At 40.9% G+C, this 13,896-nt stretch overlaps 1 protein-coding gene across 2 annotated transcripts in view; it reads left to right on the forward strand.

The window, feature by feature from the left end:
* peak1 (pseudopodium-enriched atypical kinase 1) overlaps window positions 1-13,896 on the forward strand; it is a 103,377-nt gene that overhangs the window by 84,306 nt on the left and 5,175 nt on the right. For both annotated transcript variants that reach the window (XM_082542093.1, XM_082542094.1), the window contains 2 exons: window positions 4,299-4,543; window positions 10,516-11,333. In XM_082542093.1, the coding sequence (XP_082398219.1) occupies window positions 4,299-4,543; window positions 10,516-11,333 (1,063 nt within the window). The remainder of the gene's footprint in view (window positions 1-4,298; window positions 4,544-10,515; window positions 11,334-13,896) is intronic.

The raw sequence follows: 13,896 nt of genomic DNA on the forward strand, positions 1-13,896 counted from the left end.
CTATCGATCAACTCTTAAAAGAGACATGCACGGTTTATAGCCTTAAGAGACAGCTGAGACAGATCATAAATGTGTCACGTCTGATGTTTTCCTCAACACAGCGCTCCAGGGTGGAGACGGAAACGCGAGCCGCTAGGTGTTGTCTTGATGACTCTTTTCTTTCATGTAACGGTCAGATATTGCAATAGTTTTCCAAATGAACAATGAGTCTGCACCAAAACACAAGGGGAATGGCAATTAGAAAGAAACAGATTAACGTCCAGTGCATTTGGCTGTAGCGAGATGCAAGATAACACAGCATGCCATTCTGTTAGGAAATCATGTAATAGTTTAATTCCTTTCCCCCCCTCAAAATATCAAATATTTTTAATGTTAAGACGATAAACAAGGTGGTTGACCTTGGACTGCCATGGAAATTTTGTTTTATATGTTTTTGTAGACCTAAAATGTAATTGATCAGCCCGGTGAAAAGCGTGTCAGACTTTGCTTCACTCATTTCCTTTTTTTGTTCTTCTTACCCATTTCATGAAAGCATTTAACTTTTACAATTATTACTGTCTTCTTTGAAATGAAACCTTTGCTTTTATCTTGATTTTTTTTTTACATTTGTTAAATATAAAACTACTTGGTGTGGTTTTGTGTAATTTAAAGCTAATTTATTATTCCTGCCACACATGGGCCTTAAGTCATGCTATACTTTGCACACACAAAGAATATGAGTAACTGTGAGCAGCTGTGAGTAAGTGGCTGGCTAGTTGTTGACAGAATAATTTCAACTTGTTCTCTTGAAGTTTGTTTTAGTTTCAGGAAAAAGTGTCCTACAGTGTATCAAGCAGCTCAAATATCTTGATGAGCTTTGTCCCATGAGCTGTACTTTAGGGACTTTTGCTCATGATCACACAAATCATTAGTCATGCCAGTGTGCAATCAACATTACAGTTAAAGGAAATGACACATCTGATTTAGCATAATACAAACATTACTGCCAGCCGGTCCCACCCGTGACATTGCCTGCGGCTGTGAAAACAAGTGTGAACTTTTCATGACCTTTTAAAGTTTTTTTTAAATAGTCTTTGACAATGAATCTTTTTCATGCATTACATTTAAACTCAAGATAAAATTTGACATATATCCCCACCACCATAATATCTAAAATGCAAAGCACTGTACAAGCCCTGTTCTCTGCATGGTTATTGCAGTTGTTCTCCTACTGCTTTTGACAGGGGCACGAAAAAGTGTCATAAACTTCCTGTTTGGGTTGGTTGCTGATCTACTTTATAGATATAGCTGACGTACTGATTTTGGCTGTAGTGAAACTAATTATTTCAGTGTCCACTACTACCCCCCACCCCCACCCCCCGCACTTAAAAAAAAGCCGTTATTCCTCTTCCTCTCTTGTAAAGTAATAAATACGATGATAGTATGTCAAGCAGCTGTAAATATTTGACACTGTAATTTCCAATCAGAGGAAGGAAAACTATTGCTACTCATTAATCTATTAATTGGTTAGTACTAAAAGTCCTTTTCACTCTAGAGTTCATGAAGCTTTAAATAAAACATTTTAATTCATTCAAATGGTTTCTGGTTTCTGTCTGCTATGCCAGAAAAGGCAATACTGTCCGTAGTACCCAGTACTGTGTTGTTATTTACACATAGACGGCACATTGCCTGTACAACTTGCATCTTTGTCAACAACATGCACTAGGGTGCTTCCAAATATGCTTTGGTGAGTGGAGTTATCACAGTTATTACACAGTATGGGTGAATTTCAGATGTGGCCCAGAATTCTCACACCCGCAATTCAATGGGGTTAGCACATGATGAAGTCATTGTCTGGTGTTGTAATGAAGACTATTACATAGTGTGAAAGCACACAGCAACACACCATTACAAGGAAAGCTGTTGTGCTCAAAGATACAGTCATTTCTTTTGAATGAATAAAACAAAATGTTGTGCCAAGAAATATACTTTGATTAGTGTGTAAATAAGCCTTCCAACAAATCCATACATTGTTATAAACTTAAAATGAATCCATTAAAAGTACAAGTGTGATAGATGGACATCGTTGTTAAACCTGATCGTGTTTTGTGTACGTGGCAAGAGCCCAGCCACTTCCCCAGTAAGGATTACAAGTGAATTTTCATTTACAAATCGCAAAAAGCATTTGAACAGGTGCATTTTTATCATCTCTTTCTCATTATGTCACCACTTTCTCTTCTTCCTCCCTCAAGCTTCATATGCTTCAGTCCGAGTACTACGATGTTAGATCCACTTCAAAGACAGTAACACAGTTTCACTAACAGCAGCAGGAACAGCAGTGATTACTGACAGAAAAGTTCAGGATATCCTCAGCAGCTCACCTCAGTATCACTGAAGTGAGCTTCACTGACTCATCCACTCACATCTGAATTTTACAGCCTCCTTGAGAGTAAATAGATGAGGATACATATTGACAGCAGAGGTAAACAGCAACCTGACAGCCTATACTCACTGGAGATGAACGGCACTCAGAGTTGTTTTTCCTGTAACAGAAAAACAAAATATAACAAAAATATATAACAAAACTCAGTCGACTGCAAACTGCAATCTACTGACATTTAGTGGTGAGAGTTCGCACACCGTATCTTTAAAGTTCTTGAGCTTGAGCGTTACCTTTTTTTGCAATTCTTTAGTCTTACCTTTTTTACCTTTTACCATAACTCTTTGTGGAATTTGCATGTTTTTCCTGTGCCTGCGTGAGTTTCCTTCTGTTTCCTTCGACAGGTTAATTGGTGTTAAATAACCTGTAAGTGTTGATGTGAGAGTGCGTACTTGTCTCTCCCTGTGTGCCTGATGAACCAAAGGCCTGTCCAGGGTATAACTCGCTTCTAGCTCCATGTCAGCTGGGATATGTTCCAGAGAGTTTTTTTTTTTTTTAATTGAAGGATGGATTCATTAGCGTATTTTTCAACACATTCAAATGTTACAGTCCTAGTGAAGACATGTTTAAAGAAAAAAAGCTTAAAAAAAAAAAAAAAATTTATAATAATAATAATAAAAAAGGTTAATAATGGCATTTATATCTGCGAAATATTCTGATCTCACCTCCTTAAACACCTCAAATCAGAGCCACCTACTGATGAATGGTTCTTCAAAACATGTCATCATACTGTGCTGTGACTTGCTTTGCCTTTTTCTTACACCTTCCCTCAGGCGCCGTATGTGTAGTTGCATATAAAACGCATCAAGCTTCAAAAGCCTCCCACTGACAGCTGCACTGGCTCCAATTTATCTCTTGCTGAGGAAGATGAAGTGTGCTGATAGAGTGAGGCACATACTGATATCAGAGATGGAAAAAAAGACTGACCAGATAAAACCAACGTCGTATGTGTTTTTGTTTATATCCTGAGATGTTAGATACAGTTTCATAGACGGAATGAATGACAGATTAAAGTCCCTATCATAAGCAACTCATTCATCATTCTGCAGCACTAGTGTCTTTCCAATATGAGCCTTCTATTATTATATTGCTTCTTTTATGAGTTGTTTTGCTGATATTTCTTTGAAGAGCAAAAGCTTGTCATGAAAAGATTAATAAAAGTCGAGGCAGTCTGGCAACAGGATCAGATCAGCCGCCACACCCATCAACATATTGATGTCTCAACCCTTTAGTACTCAGTAGGAGTTAATATAGTCATGCTATCAGTACTCTGTAATACAGCTTTATTAGTGCAGCCAATATCTCGCCTGATTTAAGCTATTTTCTGATATATTGTTGGTGTATTGATATAATTATTTGTAACTGTCGATAAATAAAAATGTAAAAAGTAAAGAGGGAGAAACGCCCTTCAGCCAGTGTTAATGTTGCTTTGCTCGTCCTGCAGAGGGCGCTCTGTAGCTTCCCTGTTGGCAACATGTGTGTTCAGAACACCCCAAACACAACCAGCTGATTCAAACAGAGTGATCCTCCACTTGTTGTGACAGTAAAACTAATTTTAAGATTTTTTTTGTTTTAAACTTCATCATCGTATTTATTCTGGTATTTTTATAACACAGAGTTATAACTGAGTACACCTCCATCTCAGGACTTTGGGCTCCATTTTGATCCGCTGTTACAGCATAATGTGAAAGAACCAGAGTGCGCCATGAGCTCACACAAAAGCACTTACAGACTTACAAGGTTAAAACAATACCAGCTACTCTGTCGAGTCTGGCAATGGAAGCACTGGGAAAAAATACTGTCAGCAAGTGCAGTCACGTGTAGGCAGACCAGTAGATGAAGAAACTAAATGAACCATGCCTCTCTCTGTCATGTGCAGCCAGGTACCAGTCGGTGCCAGCGCCAGGGATCGGGAGCTGCCCAGCGCCACCTCCTTGCCTGCCAAAGTGAATCTGGGGCTGGTGCTTGGGGAGGCCGCGGAGGGCCATGCCAACCAGGTTGCTAGTACAGCCGCGGCCAGTGAGGGCAGCGCCAGCCTGGGAGAGCCTGAGGACGACGGGATTCACTCTCATTATTCTCACTCTCCTGCCTCCAGCCAGTGCAGTGCCACCTACAGCAATCTGGGTAAGAGTGAAATATGAAAGATGGATAGAGAAGGATTTTTGTTTTGTTTTTTTAAACTCATGTTTATATTAGTGCTGGAGAAACCTGAAATTTAAGATGATGCCTTCTGTGGTGCGTAGGCTTAGTCAGGATGATTGAATTGTCTACATAAGTAGGTTTTGACTGTGTGTGACAGATTTTTCTGCCTGATGTCTTAAGACACATCCATCTATTGCATTCTTCAACTGATTTTTATTCTGGATTTGTCACATCACAATGCTCACAAAAACTGAAGATAACGTAATGAGGAAAGCTAATCTGCAAATAAAATATGGATTATACACCAAAATTATTGAATTCAACATTGTTTGCACTAATTAGTATATAAAAAAAAAATACAAAAACAGGAAAGTATGACATGTCAGTGTATAAGACCCTCCTTTGCTGTCGCTGTAAGCTTGCCAAACCGGTGAACTTGTGTTTTTTGGCAGTTTTGGCAGTTCTTTCACTCCTGAGTGGCTGATTTTACTTTCTTCCTGTATCAGCACACTTTCTCATGTGACAGGGCATAATTTATTCTCTGCAAAAACAGCTGGAGCCCGAAATCTCGACACATCTTTTCACACACAGCCTGCAGCTCGGTGCCTAAAATAACATATTACCAAAAAAATGTTTGTTTTTTTCCGTTGGAGGTGGGAGAATCTTTGCCCTGGGGTTATTGATCCTACTCATGAAGCTGGTTCAGTTCCTGATGGTGATCAAAACTGAGAACCCTAGGGACCTGCATAAATCCCATTTTAATCACAATCCTCCTCTTTGTTTTCTTTTCTCATATCCTGTGTCTCTGTCTTGAAACTATATCATGACTGACTGATAAGATTGTAATAGGGCTACCTGCCTTGCTGCTTTCACACAGTATAAGAGCATAGACTACATGGCTAACCACAGTACTGTTAATAGGATAAATATTGTGGGGAGTTTTTATGTTTTCTTTTTTAAATCACATGTCTTGTAGCCAAGAAACGGCATAAAAATATCTCTGGATATTTTTTTCTCTGAAAATTGTCCCATTTCCTAGAAACAGCAGGACATCGGTAAACAATTGGGAGGCACAAGAACAAATTCTTTGAGGCCTTGATGTTCTTTTCACAGAAAAAAAATTCAGCCAGCACATTGCAGATTTGCTCCCTGATACTTAAAAAAAATAAAGTTATTCTGCATGAACAAGACAACATACATTCACTTAGGTACTCCTTTCTAGTACTGTTTTGAACTTTTACCTCCAGAACTGCTTTAATTCTTGGTAGCATAGATTCCATTTTTAAATCCATATTGACTTGAAGCATCACACAGTTGCTGCAGACTGCCTGTGGACGCCACAGTGTAATGAACTCACTGTGATATTCAAGATAGCAGTTTGAGATTTGTGCCATGGAGCATTATCCTGCTGGAAGAAGCCATCAGAGGATGGGCACACTGTGGGCATAAACCCTTTAATGCCCGAACCATGAAATAAGTGCCAGAAAATGTAAAAAAAAAAAAATTTGAAATGTTAAAAGTATAGTATAAGTTTAAATAAAAGTATAAGTTTATCATAAAAGAAAAGAATATTAAATACAATTTTTTTATTTTTTTATTTTGACATATTAGATACTCACACTCTGTGCATCAGAAATGGTCGTTCTTGATCAGCACCAGCAATTCTCAGGTTGGCTGTGTCATTTAAACGATGCTGTTGGTATTAAGGACCCCAAAATCTTCCAAGGAAAAATATCCCCCAGCCTGAGCTATTGTATCAGTGGTTCAGACTGAATCCCTGCTTTCAAGCTGTAATGTTTCAGAATTTTGACCATCTGAATGCTGCAGTAGAAATTCAGACCATGCAACACTTTTCCAAACTTCTGTTGCTCAATTTTGGTGAGCCTGTGTGAATTGTAGCGTCAGTTTGTTGTTCCTGGCAGACAGGAGTGGTACTCGGTGTGGTCTTCTGCTGCTGTAGATTCAGAGATGCTCTTCTGTGTAGCTTGGTTGTAACAAGCAGCTGTTTGAGTTAATTTTGCCTTCCTGTCACCTCGAAGCAGCCTGGCCATTCTTCTGTGACCTCAGAAGGTTCTCTGTGAACCACAGAGATGCTTGTGTGGGAAAATCCCACGACATCAACCATCTTTGAGGTTCTCAGGACTGTTTGCTCCATTCTGTTGCTTAGTTTAAACTTCACCAGGTCATCTTGACCCTGTCTGCATGCCTAAATGTACTGAGTTGCTGCTATGTGATTGGCTGATATCTGTGTTAACAGGAAGTTGAATAGGTTCTTTGTCCATCACATTCCTGTAACTCCATGATAATAAAGTGTCTTGCTGATGGACAGGTTTCATTTCAACTTTGCTAGCTGCTCCGCTTTACAAGTTTTCTCTCACTTTGACAATAAGCACATACAGCCCAGCTTCTATAACAGAGAGGTAGGCACAGCTGTCGAGTACTGTCGGGGCACTTAACACACGAAGCTCTCTGTGTGGGAAACGGATCTCTCCGTGATCAAGTGGCATGTGAGAGAACAAGAAATAGAAACACAAAGCGAAAGGGTTAGAGAGTGTGGGTTTGCAGAGCAGCTGTGCAACTGAGGTGCCTCGCTGCGTCGTCGCACATGTGGACGTGTGATGTTTAAGAGAATTAAACTATACAGCTTCCTGTTTTAAGGATTCAGCAGTGACAAAATATTTGTGTTGCTCTGGCACTGTTGTACTAATTAGGCCTTTTTTTTCCTCTCTTTTCAGAAGGCATGTGCAAACTGGGAATGCAGCATTTGCACGGGTTTGTTTGTGAAGCTTGAAATGCACACGGGCCCTGTGGATGGGTTGTGTTAAAAGCTCCCTGGATGACGCACGCAGCGAGCTGCCTGCAGCCTAATTTAACTTTGCTGCATACTGCTAATGAGGGGCTAGATAGAAGTTTGTGTATCCGTGTTGTCAAACATCGCACAGAACAGCGTGTCGTTTCTGTTTGGGAGGAGGAGGTGTGTGGCCTTCCACACACTGAGACACACACAAACAAGTGTTGACCTAAGACACACAGCCGCTCAGTGTAACGCCTGCTTTGAGTTTCCTGTTTTTCCTGCTGTTACCGTAGCATCGCTTTGCTTTTCACTACTGTGGGCTACATTTGCTGTTCACACATTTCTTTTTTTTGTGAGGAATCAGGTTCACTTTTTAAATGAAAGTGTCTCTCTCTTGCGTGCTCTCGCTCTCTCACTCACTCACTGTCATGTAGTATAGTCTCGCTCGGGTTTTAATCAGAGCATCAGGCGGTAGGAGGCAGAGTGCTCGCTGCCTTTAAGTGAGAAATCTCCATTATTGGTGGGAGCGCTGAGCCTGTCTGTTGGCACCGGCGACTCCTCACAGACTCTCAGGGATGGAAGCAGAGAACAGCGTTTTATTCTGCCTCCGGGCGCTGCTGCTGCTGCTGCTGTAACTGCACCACGTTTCTCTAAAAACTTTGAGGCGTTAGTGGAATTGAGGTAAGCTTGTTTCGCTCGTTTTCCTCAGTGTTTATCTCTGTCATATATTTATTTTTCTCTGTTCATCAGCCCCCTCACCTATTTATTTATTTATTTATTATTTTGAAATTCTCCCCCCACCCCAACCGCCACTTCTACCACCTCTAACCGCCTACTCCACCGCTCTCACTCCATTCCACCCCCCCGGTCCTCTTTATTCTACTTTATTCTACCCACCTCCTCCATCCATCGCTTGCCTCTTGTTAACGTGTCAGAGTTAGTTCGGAGGCAGCTGAGCAGCAATCGCTCTGCTATGGCAACAAGTTCCCTCAACCAGTCAGAATTCATCAAACCAGTTGATGAATGCTGTTCCCTGGAAATTTGACTGCACGGCTCTGACATGATATTTTAAGAACAACGGTTGGATCAGTCGCTGCATTTGTGAGTTTTCACATTATATTACAAATATTAACTGTTAGCTTTATGTGCTCTAATTTGCGTGTATATATTTATCACTTGTTGAGCTGTTTTCAGACTGATTGTTGACAGTGTGATGTGATGCAGCAGAGACTCTGAACTGACATCTGCTGGTACTCGGATTTGGACTGAGAGCAGTAACAGAGCAGTTGGCTCAGACACATCAGGTTCTTCATGTTGCTGTAAAAGAAGTTTAGTTTAACAGCAGTGGACTTTAAATGATTAAAAATCAACTTTGTAGTCATGTTTGTGCACAGCTTTTTTCTGTTCCCCCTTTTTTTCAAATTGTGGTTTTGCTTCAAGCATGCTGTTGAGCACCGTCACAGGCCTTGGTTTAATTGAATTGCAATGCACAAATAACTATTTACCCTGTTCCTTTACAGTAGGTGTACGACATTCTGGGATTTAGAGTTGCTACTTTGCTAATAGCTGCAAACATTAACTGTGTCATAAATAACAGTGTGTTCTTTATTGTTTTTATGTAGTTTTAAAGATTTATTTGCTTAATCATACACATGCAAAAAAAAAAAAAAATCCCAGTCTTATGTAATTGAGTTAAGTCACAGCCACACTGCAATAAAAGATCCCTACGACTGGAAGTGGGAGACGGCTGCTTTCTTGGATGGATTACTGCAGATTGGTGGAGGAACACATTTAATATATTCGTTCCACGGAGGATTACCAAGACTCATTTACTTCATCCTGACTGCTCTATCTTAAGGCTTTTCCTGCATTCTTAGGATGATGTCAGCATGACTTGCACATGAGGTGTCGCCCATACTTTTTAACGATGTATAATCAGTAGTATTTGTGCTGCACAAAGAGGAATGATTTGTTCACGAACATGCATTTGCCTCAAGAACGGTCAAAGTAATTTGGTAGAAGGAGGTGACTTTGAAAGACATGAACTCAGATCTCCCTGGTGAGTTAAAGCCGCGACGTTGAGTTATCTGTAACCCTACATGCACACTTTGTTAGAAAAACCAGGGAGCTTTGTTCCCATCATGCAAACAGCACGACCCCTGCCACCTTTTCCTTTTATCACACTTGCCTCTGACCCGTGTGCCTCGGTGGTCATTAACCCCACAGAACGTTGAGGGAATCCAATCAGTCTCCCAACCTTCTGGATTCTTCCTTCCACCATCCAAGCAAAAAAATAAGGTCACATCAAGCCACTTCTAAATTTGCTCTCCATGCTGCGTCTTTAAGCCTCACTACAGAACAGGACTGCAGATTGAGTCAGGCAGCTGGATGGTTGAAGAAACAGCTTGTGGCCTCAGGGCCACCAGCTCTATCACGTGCTGTCGCACACATCATCATGTCATCCTTTTGTCCTCAAGAGACGCAACAAGCTAGTGGTTCTCTGGAAACGCCAGAGAGCAAAGGGCAAGCCCTAGCTGTAAGGGTGTGTCGTTGTTTTTGTGGCGAGGGATTTTTCGTTAGTTTTATCGAATTGCAGCTTTTGTGTCGTTTTATTTTTTTCATGTATCCTTTACTGATATCTGGGTCTTTAAGTTGTTTTTTTCCCATGGCAAAGATTCCCCACCTCCCTTCCAAACCAAAACAACTTGAGAGCGATGTTTCTGTTGGTGTCTTAACTGATCAGAGTGTGGAGTTAAAAAAACAACAACACAGAAATGGTGTTGACAAACTATCGAATGTATTTGGATGAGTATTTAAAGGTATACATATACGTGAAATATTGAATCTGTGCAAATGCTTTCATTGACTGATTAGATTTTGGTTATAAAATTTCTGTCTGCAGGTTATTTAAGGTAATAACTGTGCTGTCAAATCATTGTTGTGGAGTTAACGGGCTAATTTTTTTCATATAAAGTCTGTTGTATACTAACATTAGATTATTGTGTGAATTTAATTCAAGGAAATTGAAGGAGCTGTTCTTCCTGCTTATTGAACTGGATATCATTACGCCCTCCGTTCAATTTGAAGGGTCCCAACAGTCTTTTAGTTTCACTGGATCTTTTTTATGCAGTATGAATGTTTTCTGTTTTCTTTCCTTCAGGTAAATCTCGAGCCAGCATGATTCCACTTAAACAGCCAAGAAACATGAAAGCATCCAATGACACACTGGCCTCCATCGAAATCGAAGGCCTCGCTGAGCAGCCAGCCCCTAAAGCTACACCACCGCCATTACCCAAAAAAGCAGTTCCTCGTTCCAGTACTGAACCCATCCTGGGAGGCAAAGAGCCAGTGGGAGGCCTCAGGCCTCGAGCTGAAGCTAAACCGGGGGGCACCAACCTTAGTGTAGCCAACCCTCTTTATGACTTGGACTCCACCTGGGAAACAGCTAGTCAGAGCTCCTCTCTGAGCTCCGAACCACATCGAGGCCACGACCATGAGAGCGGTGACTCCTTAGAGAGGTCATCAGCTGCCACAGCTACCAACAAGGCCCGCATGACCAATAGCGTGTCCTCTCTGGTCCCTCAGCCTTCACCTGCTGCAGCCAGCGCAACCCCCGGCAAAGAGAAGAGAGTCTACCCAAGTTCAGAATCCCTGGCTGGAAGGGGTCGGACAGCGGGTCGCGGAGCTGCCGGAGGCGGCGCAGCCTCCAAACCCCAGAGACCTGCTCTTTACAGGGGGTTGGACAGCTGGGATGAGGTGGTGGGGAGGATCCGCGGGCTCCACACAGACACTCTACGGAAACTGGCAGCAAAATGCGAGGACCGTTTCATGGCTGGCCAGAAAGATCATTTGAGGTTTGGCACTGAAAGCTGGTCCCACTTCAGGCTGACCACTGGGAAACCCTGCTGTGAGGCGGGGGACGCCGTTTACTACACTGCATCTTATGCCAAGGACCCACTGGTCAATTATGCCATCAAGGTGAGATTCTTTCTTTTAGTTTGGTGTTAAATGAATACAGCTTCTTTTGTGTTACATATTCTGTTGAATATTTAAACCCTAAAACCTCGAAAGAACCTTAAACACTGACTTGTAGGAAAGAAGAGAAAAACAAGGTTTGTCCTATTTTACAGTCAAAGCTGTTTCCCCCCCCCCAAAAGAAGTGATGTTTTCTGATCTCAGTAAAATATTTCAGCATCTCTTTGTTCAGCTTGTTCTTAGTTTTCTCTTAATTAGTGTGTTTATTTGTTGTGGGGGATTGGTTTGAATTCTTGCTACATCAAAAGTATTGTAGATATCTTTCTCTGGTTGCTGCTGTCTTTGCAGTAGATTCATAAAATCCTTGTGCTTATGCCGACGAATCTCCTCCCCTCTTTTCTTGAAGTGCTGTGAAATATTGGCACTTAAACTTTGATCCCTTAGGGCATGACCTTGTGCAATAAAAACGAGCGTTGTTGTGTTTGTTTGTTTGTTTTCTTCGCCTCTGTGCGATTGTGCGAGAGGAGCAGCTTTGTCTTCAGTGTGTATGGAGATGCATGTGGTGGTTTGAGGGCACAGCTTGCCGAAAGAGTTCTGACGCTAAACACAAAGCAGATATGGATGAAGGTTAAATTATTCACAGGATATGAAACACTGTGCGCCACACCACTTCAAAGCCTTGCCTTCGTATTAGCAGCAGGCTTAAGAGAGACTCTTGTTTTTTTTTAAAGACGCTCATCTATAAATAAGGCAACCAGAAGCAGTAGAAACAAGCCCCAACTTCCCAATTAAACCTTCCCCAACTCTGTCTGAATGCAGCCCAGCTATGCCCCTGCCTTCCTTTAACCCTTTATGTGCAGATGACGCATCTGAACTTTCATATTTTACTTCTGTGCTAATTACTCACTTTAGCTCTCCAAAGAATTCAGTGAGCACCTCACTGTGCTTTAAAGCTCTAGCGTATCACTGAAGAGTCGACATTAAGGAGACAAGAGGTGGTAATAAAAGCAGTGAGTTTCTGCTAATTTGCAGGATTGTGTTACAACCAGAAACACGAGTACGGTGTCAGAGTTTTGAAAATCTGCAGATGTCTTCAAAGAAAGTGAAGTAGGCAGGTCTAGTCATCGTGAGCCATCATGCTCAAACAAACATCAAGTGAAGCTGCACATTCCTGAACAATTACAGGGTGCGTCTGAAAGGAGTGCACTGATGCGGTTATTCATGCTGTATGAGAGTTTAATCAAATCTACATAAATCACAACAAACACTTTAAACTTTTAATAGAAGTAATAAAGTGAAATGACTGAGGTTGTCGTTGTGTTATAAAAACATGTTCAGGTTTTAATTCATAATCCATGTCTTGATTTATATCAAGGGTGACTCAGTTGCTAAGTACTATAATTATTAGCTACTTTGCAGCTATATACAGTTAATAAAAGGCTGCAATATTTTTACATATTCTTTATCAAGATGGAAAACTTTTCAAGTTCTATCTTACAGCAACGTTAGAGTGTTACTATTTGGCCACTTTGAAAAATCAGCATCTCGTCTTTACATGTAGATTTTTATTGTTTTTACTGTTTAAAACATACATTGAAAGTGCCACAGGAAACACAAACAAAGAACTTATGTCACAATCACAGGGGGATGATGAAATTTGCATAATATATAGGAGGAAAATGAAAACAATTGGGATTTATAGTATATATTTTTAAAGATATTAATATATATATGTTAATCGCTGTATGTCTGGCGGTGTTCATACAAAGTCTCATCCAGGTTTGCCCTCCCGTATATACATATATATCCATACATACACTACAATCAGATTCTATAATAGTAAACAACAAATGTTAGACACCTGCCAGAGGTTTCTCATTACAGCATCTTTACAACTCACTGTTTAGTCTTATGCATTACAGCAAACTCACTTGTCCTCACAACATCTTTGAGTCATTTTGTATTTTGGGGACATTTATTAAATTTCTGAGAGTAATTTCTGCAAACGTTGCACATCAGTGAAGACAAACAGGTTAAATTTGATCATTATTAATGAAACCACACTATTCATTTTCAAGGGGACAGAATGTTGTTCAACCCCAGACATCTAATACATCATGCTTTCTGCACAGACTGATTCTGTCTCTGACTCGGCTTCACCTCTCACTGTGCTGTGATCAAAGATTAAGAATGAGAGCTATGGAGGCTGTAACTGCTTTAGGAGACAGAGAGACACTCTCAGTGCTGTCTGTAACAGCCTCAGCTCGGCTTTCTGCCCTTTCAGCTGTGTATCATTAGCTGCATTGTTTGAGAGAAACCGAGCAGGACAGAGAGTTTCGAAAGAAACAGAAAATGTTTTTGAGTTCTCCACTGAAATGTTCTGTGTTTTCTCCTGGTGTTGCAGAAGGTCGCTGTTTGTTTGGAGGTCGCCCACAGCAGCCAAAAGGCCAATTCTGCTGCCAGTAGACCCCGTTTTATTTCATTGAGATGAATCTAATTTAGTTACCAGCGACCATATGAAAACACAGTATATAGGAATTACAGGAAGATGGGCAAAAGGTCAGGT

Source organism: Aulonocara stuartgranti (assembly GCF_965226115.1).
Source record: "Aulonocara stuartgranti genome assembly, chromosome: 7".
In the NCBI taxonomy this organism is placed as follows: Eukaryota; Metazoa; Chordata; class Actinopteri; order Cichliformes; family Cichlidae; genus Aulonocara; species Aulonocara stuartgranti.